General features: G+C 38.2%; 2 protein-coding genes across 2 annotated transcripts; one reads left to right on the top strand and one right to left on the bottom strand.

The window, feature by feature from the left end:
• Nucleotides 1-174: 174 nt before the first annotated feature.
• On the bottom strand, nucleotides 175-2,140 carry LOC127958908 (isotocin-neurophysin IT 2). Its single transcript, XM_052557956.1, has 4 exons — nucleotides 2,055-2,140; nucleotides 1,852-1,976; nucleotides 1,585-1,786; nucleotides 175-470 (listed from the first exon to the last, which is right to left on the bottom strand). The coding sequence occupies exons 2-4, from the start codon at nucleotides 1,972-1,974 to the stop codon at nucleotides 343-345; spliced, it is 453 nt and encodes a 150-aa protein (XP_052413916.1). The 5' UTR covers nucleotides 1,975-1,976; nucleotides 2,055-2,140; the 3' UTR covers nucleotides 175-342.
• Nucleotides 2,141-5,583: 3,443 nt separating this feature from the next.
• Nucleotides 5,584-18,732, top strand: LOC127958900 (metal transporter CNNM4). The gene is made up of 7 exons (XM_052557945.1): nucleotides 5,584-6,950; nucleotides 8,386-8,529; nucleotides 8,615-8,743; nucleotides 9,888-10,057; nucleotides 11,423-11,519; nucleotides 14,367-14,509; nucleotides 17,345-18,732. Exons 1-7 carry the CDS (start codon nucleotides 5,591-5,593, stop codon nucleotides 17,528-17,530), a joined length of 2,229 nt encoding a protein of 742 aa, XP_052413905.1. The 5' UTR covers nucleotides 5,584-5,590; the 3' UTR covers nucleotides 17,531-18,732.
• The last annotated feature ends 2,501 nt before the right edge of the window (nucleotides 18,733-21,233 follow it).

Raw genomic sequence — 21,233 nt, 5'->3', positions numbered from 1 at the left:
GCTCTAGTAGATTTGAGTTTAACCTAAATTGAACAACTTTACATGCTGAAAATACCGAACACACAGAAAACCTTCAGCCTGGACCTTATAGTAGTGAGAAGCTCGGATGGACAGAGATATAAAGCAAATTAGACAAAATGCAGAAAATGTGATGAAATGCACTTAAACAGAGGATTTCTCTCAGAGTTTAATAGCTGCAGCTATCATCAATACAGCACTACTAACATCCACTTCTACAAATATCTAGCGCCTTTACAAACTGGGTTTACAAAAAGTAGGTGGTGAGTCGGTGTGGTTGGTGGGCGGCTCCTCCTGAGATGATGTCACTCTTCTGTGAGCGTTTCATTGGTGGAGTCTGTAGGGGTGGGCGTGGTTTGACAGGTGTAGCAGCTTTAGCAGAAGATCTTGGCTGCTGGCGACTGGACCATCAGCGTCTCCATCCACACACGACTGATCCATACTGCAGCCCTCTGAGTGATCAACAGACCAGCCATTACAGTCAGGCGGATACACATAGTGATCTGTGTTGTAATCTAGGTAAAACACTGGATAATTAATTTGTGAAATCACCTCTAATCGCTTTCAGTGTCCCATCGCAATCATTTTGTCATTTATTTGCATTATAGCCATGATTAAAATCTAAATTTACATCTAAATTTCAGCTCCAAAATTATTCTTAAGTGAAAGCAGATACAGAGTGAAAATGAAAAAGTTAATTTTTTAATTGTGTTTAAGCATTAAAAATGTAGATGTAACTGCAAATAAATAAAAATAATAATAGTATTTTTTTTAAACAAGAAAAGAGTCTTGTTTAATAATTTTGAATCATCTTCTCAATGCAGCGTCAATTAAACTGCAAAAAATATGCTTCATATTTGATTATCATAGAAATATCCAAGATGTGCATGCTTGACACACAGAAACAAGCATCAGTTCTCACACATCAGGCATGCATGTTTGATCTTTCATTACCGTATTTGATGTATGTTAGATGGAAGAAAACAATCTTTTAAAGAAAACATTCTAATAAATTCTAATAAAATGTAAGTGGTAAAACGTCCTGTTTTTTTTCCTCAGAAAAGTAAACAAGTATAATATGTGACCCTGGATATAATATGTATTACTACATTAATGCTACATATACATTTAGTCTTTTTGCAGACACTTTTATCCAAAACGACTTAAGTGGGGGGTCTTAAGATTTTTCTTTTATGTCAAAAATTATTAGGATATTAAGTAAAAGATCATGTTCCATGAAGATATTTAGTAAATTTTCTACTGTAAATGTGTCAAAACTTCATTTTTGATTAGTACTATGCATTTCTAATAACTTCATTTGGACAATTTTTAAGATTTTTTTTTAATATATTTATAAGATTCCAGATTTTCAAATAGTTGTATCTCAGCCAAATATTGTCCTCCTAACAAACCAGACATCAATGGAAAGATGATTTATCTCTTAGCTTATAAATCTCAATAATAATAAAAAACTGACCCTTATGACTTACATATTGTAATCAAGTTTAAATTGCACTAGTCAACAACAATGACTTTTTTTGAAGATATGACATGGGTAAAGCTGACCTGAGTCACAGCAGACCCCGGGAGCAGCGCAGCGTCCCTCATAACCACAAGCTTTTCCGGGTGCTTCACATGGAGAAGGAAGATAATCCTCTTCCAGACATCGGAGAGTCTCTGGAGAGCCAACCAAGCATCCGAGACCTTCACCACAGCAGATACTGGGACCAAAACACCGGCCACGATCGCCAGGACCACATGACATGCACTGCAGAGAACAAGGAAATTAAAGCTCAGTTGTTCAGTTCAGGGTCAGGAAGTGTATAAACGCACCTGTCGAGATGGCCAGTCCTGTACGGATCGTTTTCCTCCGATGGGGCAGTTAGAGATGTAACATGCCGAGCACACGGACAGCAGACACAGCAGACTGACCACTGAGAGCAGACCTCCAGACATATCTGTACCAAAGACATACAGATAACACAACTGAATGTCTCTGAATATTACAGTATTCTTAATAAAAGTGCTGTACTTACTTTACCGAGGCTGAAATTGAAAGCTAGTGAAGCGATTCAGCTTTTAAGCAGCGATGTTCATTTGTACACTGTGAGGAGACTCTTTTTATACCTCTTTGCTGCGTGATTATATCACGTTATTACCTGTTAGCTACAATCAAGGAGTCTTAGCTATCTAAATGATAATGATGTGACCTGATTAGGGTCAGTGAACTGGTCACCACATTGTCCAGTAACAGGGGTGTGCGTCATTAACGGCCCGTGATGTGGCATAACATCAGACAGGTGAATTAATACAGGACTATTCATTGTAGAGCTTTCTGAAATGCAATCTTAAAAAATAAAGTTTCTAAAACTGGGGTTTTCAAAGCAATGCTTTAAAAGATCCATCTGGGTTCCCAATCAAACTTTCAGAGAACAGCTCTTAAATGAACCATGTTTTCTTATTGTGGAGAACATTTTAATAATCTAAAGAACATTTTTTTGCAATGGAATTTTCTTCACGGAACCATTGAAGTCAATAAAGAACTTTTATTTTTAACAAAGTTGGTTTTTGACTACATGCATTAGAGACAATGGACAGCATAAAGTTATTTCTCAGTTATTAACACAAAAAACATTAAACATACTGTGTACAAAAAAATTGGTCATTGCTGAGTTCCATTTATATTAAGCTAAAGTATGTTGATCTGTTTAACCCCCAAACTATTGGTTTTGCTCTGTTTTCTAGTTGAATGAAACCACTCCTTTTCAAGACACATATCCTTTGTTTTTTAAATTGTCAGCTAATTGGTTAACAGGTATTAGATTCCATCATCAAAGCTCATATTGTCTCGTATCGGACACAGGTGTCCCCCAGGGCTCGGTCCTGGGCCCCTCTGCTATTCATGCTATTCTGTGTCACCAGGCATTTAAACAACCATGTCATGAAGGTGACTCATGATTGTTGAGACTTCTGTGCATATAAAGCCTGTGAAAACCATATTCTTTCATATGTTCTGCAATGTGTCTATTATATCAGAAAAAATTACAATAAATACTAAATTAGTCAATAAATCCACTGCCAAGTTCTTGAACACATGACATGTTCTGACGTGTTTAGATGTAACTCGTGGCAGAGTAATGAGCCGCTTGACTCAAGGGAATAATGAATGCTGAAGTGATTAGCCTGTAGAGTCACACGTTAATAACAGAATTGTCACAATGAACACGTCCTCCCTGATTTTTATTCATTCATCTCTGATTAGACTTTAATAGGTCACATATCCCTTTGATTTAATCTAATTATAGAATTATTACCCCGGGTCAACACGGGCGGCTGCTGACTGAAACTCACACTGAACCAGTTGCATAGTTATTGATTCAGTTGAATGGAGGAAATATTGCAGCTGAACACGTGTCTTTAAAATAATTTCCGCTTTAAATAAAAACAGCTTTAATACAAAAATAACACTATTTAGATTTATTAGCAAATAACTGACTAACTGTTGTTTAGGGGTTAAACAGCTGTAATTTTGTCACTATAAACTGAAAAGGCACAAATGTGTCTAAGTAAATTCTTGCAGCAAAATTTTATAATCTGAATTGTTGAATTAATTGATCGTTGCATAGCAAAGAATCTGTTGTAGTCATACATTTTCATACTTTTTCTCATGCACAATTAATTTTCCTTTTGCATTCATCATTTTTTATGGTCTTTATGTTGCATTCAGCTGTAAATGCATGAACACTGATGGACTGATTAGACACAAGGTGTAATAACAGTAGCTGCCAGCATGCATTTTTTTATTAAATAAACACAAATTATCCCAAACAAACACCTCCTTATCCAGGAATCATCAGCTAATGCAACAGTCATGTGTAAAACCCATAGACTGTATAAAAACAGGTAAAACCATTAGACAGCGCCCTTTTCTGGATCGAGCTCGTCATAAGACAGAGGCTTTTGACATTTTATTTTGTCACTTATTCACTTATGTTGTCTACATTATTTTTTAAGGTGAATTCACACTTGCACAGAAAACATGCTCAGAAACTTGCATATTTAATTAGTGGTTGTAAAATACCTGTTTTTCATAAGCTTTTCAAGGTTTTATTCTCATTTTCCACTCACTCAATAACGCTGAGGTTAGAAGCATTTACTGCATGATGTCATCATGTAATGACGAAATTATGGAATCCATTCCTGTTCAATTTAAAGTGAAATACTTTAACAATCCACTAAAAAAGTTAACTCTGTTTTTTCTTTTGCATGGGAAGACTAAAACTGGTTATACTAAAAAGTCCCAGCTGGTTAAAGAACATAACAATAAAGGTCTGAAAGCCACTGGATTGAGTCAATAGTTGAAGTGTTTAAACTGAATTGGATTCAGACTAATCCAATTATAATCAGAGTCATAGCATTATTGTCATTCCAGCTCTAAACAGTCTCAGCTTTATCGTCTGCATGTTTGCACAAACGAGGAATTTGTTTCAGTCACAGAATCTCAACAGTGCAACAGAATGACAGTGCCACGACTGGTCACAGATAATACAAATAATAATATACAAAACAGCACATTTGAGATTTACAAATTCCCAATTCAGCTTTTAAATTTGGAACAGGGTCTTCACTCACAACTTCACATCACATGGTTCCATCTTCTGGAGAAGCAGAGCCATTACAATACATAGGAAGAGTGTTCAAACAAGAGTGCTATATGATAATAATAATACAAAACTGTTTTATATGTTGTTGATTTGATTGATGAAGCTGGTCACTTTTTCAGTATAACTCATGGAGAAATGTTCCCTGTTTTCAAATAAAGAGCTGATCAGATGAACTCCTCACACCCCGCTGTAGAGAATTAAACAGTGTTTAGCCATCGCTCTTTCTTTCAAACAATTATACAGATTCAAACCTACTTCAATTGAGTTCACACTGGAGACAAAAAGTGTATCAACAAAGTAATAGGAATGTGCTCAAATAGAAAATGTACAGAAAAGATGCTGTTTTGAAGTAGATTAGTAGAACCACTGAACATGTATGTTTTTTCAATCACACTTCAGTTCTCTTTGGATCTTTTCAGCAGGCTAAATAAATGGTATTCCTTCATCAAAACTGATTTGAGGTTTTTGTCATTGGTGTGAAATATTATTATTATTATTACTATGGGTAAATATCATATACATAACATCAAGTGGAATAACACTCAATCCTCTTTAAAAATGAATGTATTTGTCAACCTTACATTACTCTAAAAATAATCATCCCCTTGGTGAATCATATAAAATTGTAATCTATTTAGATGTTTGAAGCATGTTTAGAATTTTGCTGTCTACTGCGTGTGTGTGTAAATATTTCTCTATGAATGGAGGTTCAACTATATGTCATATGTTTATATTTTGTTCCCTAAAAACAAAAAACAAACTAACTAACAAAAACCAAGGCGGCTGGTTCTTCCTCATTAGGTGACGATCCGCGCTCTGATTGGGCATCCACCGTTATTATGTTAATGACGGGGCGGGGTCTCGACAAGGGCGTAGGTGACGTCGACTCTCATTCAGAAGCGAAAAACATGGCGACAGGATGGAGTGGGAAAGGCAGCACGCTAACTTTATTACTCATGTTTTGGATTAGATTCTGTGCGAGCCGAGCGCAGTCCTCAGGCAGCGATAGCCTGATCCTCGGCATGCGGCTAGAGAGGAGCGACAAACCCGCCTCGACCTCCGACGACGGGATCATCCAGGTAACCGAGGAGAGCGACATCCAGCTCCGCTTCTACGGACTCAACATCAGCATCGACGCCTGGGAGCGGATCAGGTTCGTGGAGCAGAGCGAGGAGTCCAACAGCACTTGTGCTGACTTCACCAAAGACATCTCCATCAGGACTAACATGAGCGTCCACAGCCGAGGCTCCTCCGGGGTCCTGGGGCTCAGAATCAAAGCGCTTCGGAAGAGTGAGTCGCGGCGGGATTACGCGCTCTGCGTCAGGCACAGCTCCGATGGGACGTGGCTCCTCCTCGGAGAAAACGACGGGAAGCTGCGTGTGCTGGAGGAGAAAAAGTCCATTCTTCCCATCTGGCTCCAGGTGATCATAATAATCTGCCTTCTAGCTCTCTCAGGGATGTTCAGCGGCTTGAATCTGGGTCTCATGGCGTTGGATCCCATGGAGCTGCGGATCGTCCAGAGCTCCGGTACAGAGAAAGAAAAGAAGTACGCGAGTCAAATCGAACCGATCCGGCGGAAAGGAAACTACTTATTGTGCTCGCTTCTGTTGGGGAACGTGTTGGTGAACACTACGCTGACGATCCTCCTCGACGGTCTCATCGGCTCCGGGTTGGCCGCAGTCGTCGCGTCTACTATCGGCATCGTGATCTTCGGCGAGATCGTCCCTCAGGCGCTCTGTTCCCGCCACGGTTTGGCGGTTGGCGCGAACACCATTCTCCTCACGAAGTTCTTCATGCTTCTGACTTTCCCGCTTTCTTTCCCCATCAGCAAACTGCTGGACTGCGTTCTGGGTCAGGAGATCGGTACCGTGTACAACCGAGAGAAGCTGGTGGAGATGCTGAAGGTGACCGCGCCGTATAACGACCTGGTGAAGGAGGAGATGAACATGATCCAAGGCGCGCTGGAGCTGAGGAGCAAGACGGTGGAGGACATCATGACTCCGCTGGAAGACTGCTTCATGATCCGCAGCGACGCGGTGCTGGACTTTAACACCATGTCTGAGATCATAGAGAGCGGCTACACACGGATCCCCGTCTACGAGGGCGAGCAGAGCAACATCGTGGATATCCTCCTCGTCCAAGACCTCGCCTTCGTGGACCCGGATGATTGCACGACGCTGAAGACCATCACCAGGTTCTACAAACATCCGGTGCACTTCGTGTTTCACGACATCAAGCTGGACTCCATGCTGGAGGAGTTCAAGAAAGGTGAGTGCTCTGATCTGATCTGAAAGAGGATTGAATCATCTCTCCAGTGATGAAAATCTGGAATCTGAGGGAGCAAAAAATATTGCAAGAAAATGTTAATTAATTATGTAAAACCTCCTGCCCTATTGATTTGTAATAACCGGATGCAGCACATAGCAGTGATTTAATAACCCAGTGACTCAGTAAACATCAGTTCAGTGTTAGATGAGTGAAGTATGAAGAAATCATGAGTTTGACACATTAGTTTCTTGAGGTGCTGACTGTTTAACTAAGGATTTATGTAATTACATACAAGTGACACTTCGAAAGTCAAGAAAGAGCTCCACACAGTCATGTGTTTTTATTTACAGCTTCAAATAATGTTCACAATTTAAAGCGTTAATTAATCTTTGTGTTGTTAGTTAATAGAAACACACTTACACTACCAGTAATGTTCAACGATTTGATCACAAATGCAGCAAAAACAGTAATATTGTGAAATATTTTTACTATTTACAATAATTAATATATTTTAAGCTGTAATGTATTTCTGTGATGCTCCGCTGTATTTTCAGCATCTTTCCTCCAGTCTTCAGTGTCACATGATCTTCAGAAATCAGAATAATATGATGATTTACTGCTCAAGAAACATCTATATTTAAAACAGTTGTTATTATTATCAGTATTTAAGAGAGTTGAGTATATTTGGATGGAAAGATCCAGAGACAGGGCTTTCTAGGACATTGGCTCCTATAAGAAAAAAACTCAGTGCTAAATTCTTATTATTTTTAGGTGCCACAGAATAAACACGTTTTATTGATTTATGTAACATCTCAATCGTACAGTCGTGTGTTTGTGTCTCTATCAGAATCTTAATCGATCTTGTAGATGACTTGGGAACTAAGATTCAATTAAAGAACTAAATGTCTTTTCCAACATGAAATATACAGTCACAAATGATTGTTTATTACTCAGAATCTGAATCAATATCATAAACCATAAGCATCTCTTGGCCACTGAGTGTACACTTTTAACTAATTGCATTTTTCAATCATTTTAAGTTAGTCCAACCTTAAAATAAAAACATGTTTCACTCCTTCCCGGGTTAAAGATGTGTTGTTGTGTGAAACAAGATCCCATCCCCATCAGATTAGGATCAGCAGTGTTTCTGAGCTCAGTTTCTGTTTCAAATGAGACTTTAGAGGAGAAACCCAGTATGAACAAAGATCACTGGTGTCTCTAACACGACTCAGAAAGAGTTCAGTGATGTCCTGTTCCTTCAGAAAGACACGCAACACAAACTTTCTCCTTTAATTCTAAAGGTCTTTAAGAAACGTTATTTGACTGCATAGTCATCATGATGATTATTATTATTATTATTAATAACAGCTGTTTTAAAAGAGTGTGGTAGTTGGTGATTGTGTGTCCAGTCTCACCTGAAGTGTTACCTGCGCAGGTAAGTCCCACCTGGCGATCGTGCAGAAGGTGAACAGTGATGGAGAGGGAGACCCGTTCTATGAGGTGCTGGGATTGGTCACGCTGGAGGACGTGTTCGAGGAGATCATCAAATCAGAGATCCTGGACGAGTCGGACCTCTACAGTGAGTCTTTCAGATGAATCAACACTCCTGACGCTTTCTGAGACATGGCTCGTGTCATCTTTGTGTTTTTGGGATTTCTCTGCAGCTGATAACCGCAGCAGGAAGAAAGTGGTACCCAGTAAGAACAAGCGAGACTTCTCTGCGTTCAAACACGAGAGCGAGTGTAAAGTGTCTCCTCAGCTGCTGCTGGCCGCTCACCGCTTCCTCTCGTCAGGTCAGACATCCTCCTGTCGCTGTGAACATCATCATCATCATCATCATCATCATCATCATCATCATCATCACTGAGAGTTCAGCTTCCTGCATCAGAGCCGCACTACACTCATGCTCTTACAGTACAGTCATGTTCTAGAAGAAGTCTCTTCTGCTCATCAAACCTGCATTTATTTGATCCAAAGTACAGCAGAAACACTACAATTGTGAAACATTTGTGCTATTCAAAACTAATGCTTTCTATTTTAATATTCATTAAACATTAATGTATTTCTGTGATGCTCCGCTGTATTCTCAGCATCATTCCTCCAGTCTTCAGTGTCACATGATCTTCAGAAATCAGAATAATATTGATTAATATTGCTGTTGCTGTGTATTATTATTATTATTATTATTATGTAACAGCGGAGTATAATTTTTTCAGGTGTCTTTGATGAATATAAAATCCAGAAAAACAATATTTTATCTGAAAAAAGTAATTGTTTTTAAAGACACTACAATTTTAAGTAGTGCTGTCAAACGATTAAATGTGATTAATCACATCCAAAGAAGGTTTTTTTTATATAATAATATATGTGTGTATACGGTGTATATTTATTACGTTTATATAAATACAAGCACATACATGTAAAAATTTAAGAAAAATATATTTCTATATATTTATGTATAATTTAAAATGTAGTAATATAAATATATAAACATATGTACATGTAAATATTTTATGTATGTATATATATATATATATATATATATATATAAATATATATATATATATTTATATGTGTGTGTGTGTGTGTGTATTTATATATACATCATAAATATGCATTGAACACACACATTATGTAAACAAAAGCATTTTCTCGAGCAGTAAATCATCATATTATTCTGATTTCTGAAGATCATGTGACACTGAAGACTGGAGGAATGATGCTGGAAATACAGCGGAGCATCACAGAAATACATTACACTTTAACTAGAGTAATATTTCACAGTTTTCCTGCTGTATTTTGGCTCAGATAACTGCAGGCTCGTGATCAGAAGAGTATTCCTGACTGAACGTTAGACTGGTAGTGTACCAATCTCTTGTGTTTTAACCCACTGAAGCATGTAAACTGTGTTTAATTTGAGCGTTTGTGTCTCTGCAGAGGTGAATGTGTTCAGTCCATCTCACATCTCTGAGAAAGTGCTTCTGCGTATTCTTAAACACCCTGAAGTGATCCAGGAGATCAAATTCAGCGAGAACGACAAGAAATCAGCCCATCACTTCCTGTACCTGCGCGGTAAAGCCGTGGACTACTTCATCCTCATCCTGCAGGTAACACATCCTTCTGAAGACCACAGCTCCAGAGATCTCTCCTCTGCTCCTCAAGTCTGTGTTTACTTCATTTAAACATAGGATCATCTTTAATTTGCCAATAAACCAGATTTAACTAAGAAAAACAGCATCAGCAAACATCAGCTTGGTTATTATATATATAGTTATCATCTGGACGAAGCTGGTCTTGTTGTGTGTTCTCTGTGTTTCCTGTAGAGCAATCGTTCAGTTCCCAATCATCCTTCACTTCATTCACGTCTCATATATATATATATATAAAATGATATCAATATTTTAACATAAATATTTTCAGAATGCATGCTGTGTCTTTATATAAATATAATAAATAAACAGCGTACACACACAATATATTATGTAAACAAAAACATATTCTGGATGCGATTAATCATTTGACAGCACTACTTTATTCATTCATCCATTCATTTGGATGTATTTATTTTATTATACTTTTTATTTCAGTTGAATTTGTATTTATTTTAGCACATTAAGTTAGATGAAATGAAATTGTCAAATGCCGGTTTGGATTTTAGTTTCAGTTTTTAAGAGCACAAGTCTTAATATCTTCATTTTTCCTCAAGTAAATGTATCTTAGGATGTTGACAAATCAGACGGTGGTTGTTTTCACAGTATGGATGTAAGATATTCGTTCTTTCAGTCTTAAGATCATTGTAGGGCTTTAATGTCTGATGAGACACACACATTGTACACGTCTTAAACTGGTGTGTGTGTGTGTGTGTGTGTGTGATGGACTGAACTGATGGAGATCACTCTCAGTGATGAGGAGAGACAGAGTCATTAATAGATCATGAAGGTCACACTAGCAGATAAATGTGACACGCATCCGTCTGTGTGGCTTTTGTTGTTTATTATTTAAAGCGGCTCGATGTGTTTGTGGAAGCAGGAAATGCCATATGATGATTATTTAGGGCCCTATGAAATCTGGTTTATTTTTTCCCCCCGTTTAATTTTTCAGGAATCAGTGTTTTTTTTTTTCTGTTTTAATTTTTTTAAACATATAAGTTGCACTGGACTATAAGTCGCATTTATTTAGAACCAAGAGTTCACATGACCGTGTCCAGCCGCCAGAGGGCGCTCAGTGTTATCAGTGTACAGTACACTACAGCAGCACTGAGCAGCATAGAGCGCCCTCTGGCGGCCGGACACGGTCATGTGAACTCTTGGTTCATGTCAAATTCATTTTGATAAGTCGCAGGACCAGCCAAACTATGAAAAAAAGTCTGAATTATAGTCCTGATAATACAGTAGTTATTAGTTGAAGCCTCTGTATTGAAGAGTGTGCTCAGTTCTGTGGTGGTGTGGATCATGTGCTGGTTCTGCTCTCAGGGCCGTGTGGAGGTGGAGGCTGGGAGCGACAACATGAAGTTTGAGACGGGGCCCTTCTCTTTCTATGGAGCCATGGCCCTCGGCGCTCCGACACCAGGTGAGACTCACAGAGACGGAGACTGTAGGTGACAGACACCAATCTCCAGATTAACAGCATACATCTATTTTATTCTCCTCATGCAGTATTACAAGTGTCTTGAAGTAAGATGACAGTTTTGTGATGACAGATCTCCTATCTCATATATTCAACTTATTCTCATGTTTTTAAACACGTATGCACAGCAGAATTTTCTTTTAAAATATTATTGCGGTTTCTAATATTGGTCTCTTATTTATTATCTGTGAAACTGTAATTTATTTCTGTGATGCGCAGCTGATTTTTCACTGCGTTCTGTCTGTGCTCGTCTATCTACTGATCAAAATATTTTTAGTTTTATATATGTGTATATCTCCTCTGCTTGCAAAGACTGCATGCGAATGCTCAGAAATACAGAGTAAAAACAGTAATATTGTGATTTATTATCATTTCAAAAACCTGTTTTCTATTTTAATTTACTTTAAAATGTAATTTATTTCTGTGATACATTTATATTTAATCATGTAGCAGAAGCTTTTATCCAAAGCGACTAACAAATGAGGACAGTATACTGTAAAATAATCTTTAAAAGTAGCGGCAGCTTTTCTCTTCTTCTCCTTTTACACGAAAGCAGATCAGATTTCTGTTCAGGGTGTCACTAATATACACGTTTTAGACCGTTTTAACAGACCTGGACTTCTTCTGTATCTGCTGTCCTCCAGAACCTTAACAATTAAACATGTTAAAGAAATAGTTCACAGAAAAACTGAACATTTACTCACCATCATGTCGTTTCAAACCTGCATGACTTTAAATGTTTAATAAGATACCAAATGCAGATATAAATGTTGAAGTAGACTCAGAAAGCACCATACAAGTGGTGCATATAATACGTTTTCATGCATTTTCAGAAAATGAGTTAAATTCCAGTCTTTTCCTCACATGAAGCTGTAGTAGATGTAATGCACAGCTGCTGGTGTTTCTGGGCTGCTGTGCTGAGGAAGAGCCAGTAGATGGCGCTATCAGTCTCCATCAGCTCTTCAGCTGACCTCTGACCTCATCTCTAAACACACTTACATCACAGAAACCCTTCATATCAACACTGCTGAGGAGACTTTAATGACCTGAAACAAGTCTCTTATGCTCTTCAAGACTTCATGCATTTGCAAAAGTGCCATAAAAACAGTTTCTTCAGAATATTAGCACAAGTTACAATACAATTGTGCAAAATTTACCTTGATTTCAGTTCAACAAGAAAGTTATTAAGTATATATTTTAGACACAATATTGACTTTGTTCTATTTCACCAACAAAAATAGTTCCAAACAAAAATCACAGCAGAAATCATGGGGCACGATCAAATCAGTATTATTTATTTCCTCAAATTCAGTTTTTTGATTTATTTATTTTGTCAAATTCAAATTTTTATGGATTCTGTTTCTGTTTGAATTTTTCTTGACTCTGTTTTAATCATTAAATTAAACGTTATTAACCAGAAAGCATAGTCTACTTAACTGAAATCATGAAAGTTGCACAGTTTAACTTTTTTTTTATTTTATTTTTTATTTTTTTCGACAAATTCTGCTTTCCATTAATTTTCTGGTTCCCATCTCAATGGTTAATTTTAATAATCAAAGGCATATCTAATTAATTGTATTAAAATAAAACTGTTTTTTTAACTGTTGTATATTTACTTTTTTTTTTTTTTTACATCTATGAATCACAAAAGCATATCTTGGCCACTGTAAATATTGTATTTTTGAACCGAGTGATATCCGGTGCTGTCAGTATGAGTGATGTTCCTGGAGTGTGTTATGTGCTCTGCTTCTCTCTGGAGCGCTGCACACACACTCTCTCACACACACACACATCTGTGAGTCTCTCGATGCCTTGCAGATGTTACACTTTCAGCTGGTTGCTTTTAATGGTTTTGGTTGGAAGATTAGAAGAGGAATGTGATATTGACACAAACCAAGCTCTGTCTGTATCTTACGCAACATGTACAGAATAAATGATTAGTGAGCATGAACACATGGAGGAGCTATGAAGTGTTGTGCTTTTATTTGCCAGCAGAAATAAACCTCCAGCTTTATATTTTCAGTGGTTTGGTAAACGCTGGGCCGTCAGCAGATGAGCACACGCTGTGTCACTAATAGAGTCCTGTTTCTGTCTGTTAACGGGAACTGAACAACATCCATGAGGCACAGAGACATGATTCAGTCTGATAAAGATCTGTGTCCCTTATTCACTTCAAACAATTCTACAGAACTGCACAGGAAGCCTCCGTAAATCTCTTTCATAATCCAGGGAAATCAAAAATGTTTTTTTCTTTTCTACAAATATAATTTTTTATTTTCATATGTGAACTCGTCTGCCACGGCATGCTGACTGCTTTATTGTATTTTAGTTAGCCAGTTAACTTTAATCATCATGTTGCAGAATTCAAATTCAGTTTTATTTATTTCCAAAAAAAAAAATTTTTTCCTTTTTTTTTTTTCATTTCATGTTTACATTTTTCAGTTTTAATGGTTAAATAAAATTGTATGTATCAAAAAACATTTCTAATTAATTTAAATAATGAAAGTTACAGATTTTAACAGGAATATTTTTTTAAAGGCCGTATGAAATACATAATTTTTTTCTCAAATTCAGTTTTATTTATTTTTATTTCAAACGTTTGGGGTCGTGACGTTTTTTTAGATGTCACACAGGTTGCATTTATTTGATCTCAAATGCAATAAAACATGAATTCTGTGTCAGACTGATGCACCGTTTTGAATATATTCTGAAATGTATTCCTGTGATGACTCTTCATGGCTGTGTTTGGCTCATTGGCTCACTCTGCCGTCCCATGATGCTGTGTTTCAGAGTTGCGCTCTCCTCTCATTGCTGGACTGAACCGCTCGGTCAGCTACACCGATCACCCGGAGCCTCAGTCCATCAGCAGCACACAGACACAGTACACACCAGACTTCAACGTCCGAGCTCTGGCCGACCTGCAGTTCGTCAAGGTGAAGGTCTCGGGTTATGGAGGGCAGAAAGATGTGTTGTACAGCAGGTTGATTTAATTTAGATGAACTGAGATGCTTTAGTCTGTGCTGTTGACCGCTGATGCATTGAAACATTATTTGTAGGTCACTTAGTTTTGTGAACGTCACATGATGCTACAATAATGAACTATTTCACCCATTATTAAAAGTTTCTGAAAATGTCCTCACCCTCAGATCATCTGAGATCAGGATGCGATTGTGTTTGGAGAAATGTAGCATTGCATCAGTGTCTCTGCAGTGAATGGGTGCCGTCAGAATGAGAGTCTGATAAAAACATCCCAATAATCCACAGCACTCCAGTCCATCAGTGAACATCTGGAGAAGACAAAACCTGAAACACATCCAGCATTAAGATGATTTTAACTCCAATAATCCATAATAACACTTCCTCCAGTGAAAAAGTGTTCTGGTCTGAATCAGGAGAGAAATCTGCACAGATCAAGCAGCGTTTAAACAGATCTAAACTAATCTATGAGAGAGACAACAGCAGAAGATGCACTTTTTCACTGGAGGACGTGTTATTATGGATTATTTGAGTTAAAATCATCTTAATGCTGGATGTGTTTCAGGTTTTGTCTTCTCCAGATGTTCACTGATGGACTGGAGTGCTGTGGATTATTGTGATGTTTTTATCAGACTCTCATTCTGACGGCACCCATTCACTGCAGAGCATCCACTGATGAGACACTGATGCAGTGCTACATTTCTACAAACCTGATGAAGACACACACTCATCCTGATCTGGGATGGACTGAGGGTGAGGATGTTTTCAGAAACGTTTAATTATTGGCTGAACTATTTCTAGAAGCATGACTAAACCCCATATGTTGCAAGGAAAGGTTGAAAGTTTCAACCACAGAACAGTTTGAAACATTGTCACCTAATGATACATCTACCGCAGAAAAACCAGTCAGTCCAGTCTAATAACTGCATTTTGTTATAATAGATATTATAATATTTATATTAATGAAATCCTTACTTTGTTTACTCCTCTCGAGAATGACAGAGTAGAAAGAGAACAAACACAACTTACAAACACAATAAAATTGTGTTTAATTGTGTTTAATTAAATGATAATATAAATGAACTCATAAAAAAGATAGCAATGAAAGAAAGTGTCAGTGTAAAGTCTAGTGTTTAATTAATGATTTAAATTAAAGTCATAATTCAATTTTTTTTTTTAATTAAAATTTAGTTTAGTTTTAGTTCTAAATTAAGTTTTGGTATATTTATGGTAGGAAATTTCCAGAATATCTTCATGAAACATGATCTTTACTTACAGGTACTGTCCATATAATCAGAATATCATCAAAAAGTGGATTTATTTCACTAATTCCATTCAAAAAGTGAAACTTGTATATTATATTCATTCATTACACACAGACTGATACATTTCAAATGTTTATTTATTTGAAGTTTGATTATAACTGACAACTAAGGAAAATCCCAAATTCAGAAAAGGTTCAATATTGAAGACACCTGGTGTCACACTCTAATCAGATTATTAACTCTAAACACCTGCAAAGCCTTTAAATGTTCTCTCAGTCTAGTTCTGTAGGATACACAATCATGGGAAGACTGCTGACCTGACAGTTGTCCAAAAGACGACCACTGACACCTTGCACAAGGAGGGCAAGACACAGAAGGTCATTGTAAAAGAGGCTGGCTGTTCACAGAGCTCTGTGTCTCCCAGCACATTAATAGAGAGGAGAAGGGAAGGAAACGATGTGGGAGAAAAAAAGTGTACAAGCAATAGAGATAACTGCACCCTGGAGAGGATTGTGAAACTAAACCCATTCAAAAATGTGGGAGAGATTCACAAAGAGTGGACTGCAGCTGGAGTCAGTGCTTCAAGAACCACTACACACAGACGTATGCAAGACATGGGTTTCAGCTTCACATTCCTTGTGTCAAGACACTCTTGAACAACAGACAGCGTCAGAAGTGTCTCGCTTCAGAAAGGACTGGACTGATGCTGAGTGGTGCACAGTTATGTTCTCTGATGAAAGTAAATTTAGCATTTCCTTTGGATATCAGGGTCCCAGAGTCTGGAGGAAGAGAGGAGAGGCACACAATCCACGTTGCTTGAGGTCCAGTGTAAAGTTTCCACAGTCAGTGATGGTTTGGGGTGTCATGTCATCTGCTGGTGTTGGTCCACTGTGTTTTCTGAGGTCAAAGGTCAACACAGCTGTACACCAGGAAGTTTTAGAGCACTTCATGCTCCGCTGCTGACCGATTTCATTCTCCAACAGGACTCTCACCTGCACACAGGACCATGTTATCCCTGTTCTTAATTGGTCAGCAAACTCTCCTGAACTTAACCCCATAGAAAATCTCTGGGATGTTGTGAAGAGGAAGATGTGATATACCAGAGCCAAGAATGCAGAAGAGCTGAAGGCCACTATCAGAGACACCTGGTCTCTCATAACACCTGAGCAGTGCCACAGACTGATCCACTCCATGCCACGCCGCATTGCTGCAGTCATTCAGACAAAAGAGACACAACTCAGTATTGAGTGCTGTACATGCTTAGACTTTTCAGTCGGCCAAGATTTCTAAAAATCTTCACTTTTTGAATGTAATTAGTGAAATCAACTTTTGGATGATATTCTAATTATATGACCAGCACCTGTAATATCCTAATGATTTTTTGGCATAATAGAGAAATGTATAATTGTGACTCATGCAATGTATTGTTGTCTATTTCTACTAATATACATCTGTGTTACTGATGACTGCTTCTGTGCTGCCTCCTCTGAAGCTGTGGAGTCTCTGACATGAGCTGTGTTTCTGCAGATCTCACGCTCTCAGTATCAGCTCGCTCTGATGGCGTCTCGGCTGGACAGTTCCTCACAGTCTCTGGACGCTGGACACGGCCGTCTGGACATCAGCACTGCATCCGCTCTGCCTCCGTCTTCAGGAAACAGGGACGAGATGACCTCGCTCCTCAACGCACAGAACAGTCAAACACAGCACACATAGAGACGTGTCGTCTGACACACATCCCACAATCCTGCTGCACTTTCCCAGAACTTCTTATCCCAGCCCTGTTAGTGCCAGCAGTGTAGTGTGTGTGTGAGTGCGTGTGTGTGTTTGTGTATCTGAGTGTGTGTGTGTGTGTGTGTGAGACAGTACAAGACGCCAAATCTCTGGACCGAGACATGCCCCTGTTTCAGACACACTGTATCTGGACGGGTTTTAAAGACTCCAATAGAGACATTTCTACAGATCTGAAGATGATAATTCTGTCACTTTTATACTGAGGCTGATCACTGATCAGAATGTCAAGATGACTTTTTATCTTATGTTAGTCTGTAGTTTATACATCATTGTACCGATGTGTGTGTGTGTGTGTGTGTGTGATTTGGTCGTTGCAGCTCAGGCTGTATCTCAGGGAGACCGAGAGCCACTGATCTTCACACACTAATAACTGTGTGTTCAGTGAGTTCAAGCGTGCTGCTGTTGGATGCACATGGCATCCGCTCGTTGTTTTTCTGTCAGATAATTCTGTGTCCTCTTGAAATGAATGCATTGCTTTTTTTGACTCCAAAGAGAAGATGTGTGTGTAGTTGTAGTGCAGCTGTGAACAGTCACGTTCCTGCACAGAATGTGTGTGTGTGTGTGTGTGTGTGTGAGATGAGAGCTCTGAACTGGATCTGTCGCTCCTAACGGACCAGAGATAAAGAATTCAACTCTCTGCTTTATTTATTTAGCGTAAAATTGAGGTTGTATATATTTTTTAATGGTTTGGTTTCTTCTAGTGACTGCATGTTTTTAAGCATGGTGCAGACTACAGGCTGTAGAGGCCTTAAACTCAGGAAGTGACTTTTTTTTTTCTTTTTTTTTTTGTACCAAATATGTTTGAAACGGATGAGAAGAGTGTCTGATGACACACACATGAACTCTTTTAATCTGTAACATTTTAATGAGAAGCAGAACGAGAACAGCCGTGTATTCTTAGCTCTGTCAGCTGGAGACACTCCACTTTATGTCCTTGTGTCCTAAATTATGTCCTGACCTCCTCAAACCAAACAAAAACATTGTCAATTGACAACTCTTTCATTCATTTTATACTGTATTTTATACTCTTGTATTCTTTTTAGTTATTTTGTGCTTTGAGAGATGTCTTCTTTCTGTGTTTGACGATTAAATTATTTATTAAATTAGTTCAATGTTTTCCATAATGAAGTCATTGTCTTTAAAGGGTTTTGCAATAACTGATCGAGTGGGTCTTCAGAAGGGGAAATTATCTCAAGTTGAAGTAATTTCCTGTGTTTATAAATCAGTGGTGTCCTATTAAAGAAAGTGTTTTTTTTATTCCCTAGTTGACAAGAAACAGAGCACTCTTTGACTCGTCAACAGATCGGTTCCAGGTTTGCTGACCTCATCACAATTATGAGACTGATTTCAAAATGATTGCTTTGCAATAACATTCACTTTTGAAGTTGCTTCATCAAAAGAATCTAAATTTAATGCTTCATTTTATTCCCATTATCGTAGCAGAAAAAAATATGCATTATGAAATATAGCCTAATATTTTATGTAATACATCAGTGTAAGTGTAAAAATACATCTGGTTTTATAATTTCAGAATAAGTGAGTTATACTTATGCAAACTCGTCACCCTTCAGTCACAACTCACTTTTTTCGATGGATGAAAGTGTTTAGTCTTAAAAAGTTAGTAATCTCTTTTTTTTTCTTCTTCTTCAAGGATGTTCATGAATTCAGTTTTGAAGTTTGTGTTGGGAAAGTAAGACTGGTTACCCTTCAACGTTTAAGCAACGCACCTAGTTTGTGTAGTGTTTTCTTTACTCTTTACTTCAAAAACTATGTATAAAGGGGATATATTTTATGTATGTGAGGTCTGAGATGTGGGAACGCTGAAGAGAGAGAGAGAGAGAGAGAGAGAGAGGGCAGACATTTAGCATTTTAGGTCAGTGTTGTCTAATCAGCCAGTACTGTATTAAACAGACAACACAACTCTTCATTTTTCATAGCATGGGATTCTGACCAAATACGTGACCCTGCAGCACAACAGAACTTATAAGGGTCAATTTTTATAAACCGATTTATGCATCAGCTGTATAAATCATCTCTCCAGTGATGAATGGTTTGTAAGGAGGACAATATTTGTAAAATCTGGAATCTGAGGGAGCAAAAAAATCTAAATATTGAGAAAATCATCTTTAAAGTTGTTTAGATGAAGTTGTTAGCAATGCATATTACTCATCAAAAATTAGGTTTCAAAAAACACTAAGCCTGACTCAAGGGTTTGTGGTCAGAATAAACAATCACAGATGCTCCAGAAACATACTGATGGAATATACATGCAGCAAAAACCATCGCCTCCTCGATCTGCGCGTGATCTCGCTCAGCATCTGTCTGCTCTTGTGGTTACAGTAAACATCCACGATACCGTCATTTGAAGCGTCATCTTGAAGCACTTTATGCTGGTTAGGCTCTTAACACAAGAGTCTCAGTGAGGGTCTTTTGAAGCTGTCCAATGCTGCATCATGCTCGGCTTTTCTTTATGGAGCACTCAAAACTGCTTCGTTTCTTACTGTGACCCGTATTTTATTGTATTTAACAACGTTTTCTCGTAATTTAATGTTTAATCTCAAAGTCTTTTCACCGATTTTTTTTTCTTGAAATTTTACAAGTATATACAGGTGCATCACAATCAATTAGAATGTCATGGAAAAGTTCATTTCAGTAATTCACCTCAAGTTGTGAAACTCATGTATTAAATAGATTCAGTGTACACTGACTGAAGTAACAAAAACCCCTCAATTCACGATCTCAACAAATTAGAATATGGTGACAGGCCAATCAGCTAATCAACTCAAAACACCTGCAAAGGTTTCCTGGGGCTTCACAATGGTCTCTCAGTTTGGTTCACTGTGCTACACAATCATGGGGAAGACTGCTGATCTCACAGTTGTCCAGAAGACAATCATTGACACCCTTCACAAGGAGAGCAAGACACAAACATTCACTGCCAAAGAAGCCGGCTGTTCACAGAGTGCTGTATCCAAGCATGTTAACAGAAAGTTGACAGGAAGGAAAAAGTGTGGAGGAAAAAGATGCACGACCAGGTTTATTGTTCTTAGGCACAGGGATGATGACAGATTTTTTTAAAGGAGGTGGGAACCACTGAGGTATCAAGAGACTCATTAAAGATGGATGTAAACAAACCAGTGTTGATCAGCACAGGTCCTCAGAACACTTCCAGGAATCCCATCAGGACCTGCTGCTTTCCTGATGTTCACTCACTTTAGTGCCCTCCGAACCTCGTCCTCTGACACCGTGATTACATGATCACCGCTGCTGTTCCTGACACTGATCGACTGACTCACATCACCGGAGAATGTGTTTAGCTCGTCAGCCAACGACGGATCTGCTCTCACAGCTGCAGAGGATTTGTTTCCAAAACCACAGATGGTTCTTAGTTCTGTATTTGGCGGCTCTTACTGCGTGTTGGAGAGCATGGCACAATGTTTTGTACTTGCTCATGTTTCCCGATGAGAGACCGGTGCTGTGCGTCTGTTTACTGCCTCACAGATTGCTCTGTCCATCCAGGGTTTCCACAGAATTGCACAGAGCCCCTACCAAGTATTTGAGACCATGTACAGTAAATGAACATACTTTCCAGAAGGCCAACAATTCACTAAAAATGATTTATTTA

Source organism: Carassius gibelio, chromosome B5 (genome assembly GCF_023724105.1).
Source record: "Carassius gibelio isolate Cgi1373 ecotype wild population from Czech Republic chromosome B5, carGib1.2-hapl.c, whole genome shotgun sequence".
In the NCBI taxonomy this organism is placed as follows: domain Eukaryota; kingdom Metazoa; phylum Chordata; class Actinopteri; order Cypriniformes; family Cyprinidae; genus Carassius; species Carassius gibelio.
Note: the sequence above shows the minus strand (reverse complement) of the source record. Positions and strands in the feature narration are given on the sequence as shown.

Bases quoted from the DNA above. Each gene is read 5' to 3' on its own strand.
- LOC127958908 (XM_052557956.1), bottom strand. From the start codon at position 1,974: ATGTCTGGAGGTCTGCTCTCAGTGGTCAGTCTGCTGTGTCTGCTGTCC. The intron at 1,787-1,851 runs GTGCGTTTATAC...TGTTCTCTGCAG, and splicing joins AGGACTGGCCATCTCGACAG to TGCATGTCATGTGGTCCTGG. The intron at 471-1,584 runs GTCAGCTTTACC...TTGATCACTCAG, and splicing joins CGGGGTCTGCTGTGACTCAG to AGGGCTGCAGTATGGATCAG.
- LOC127958900 (XM_052557945.1), top strand. From the start codon at position 5,591: ATGGCGACAGGATGGAGTGGGAAAGGCAGCACGCTAACTTTATTACTC. The intron at 6,951-8,385 runs GTGAGTGCTCTG...TTACCTGCGCAG, and splicing joins GCTGGAGGAGTTCAAGAAAG to GTAAGTCCCACCTGGCGATC. The intron at 8,744-9,887 runs GTCAGACATCCT...GTGTCTCTGCAG, and splicing joins TCACCGCTTCCTCTCGTCAG to AGGTGAATGTGTTCAGTCCA.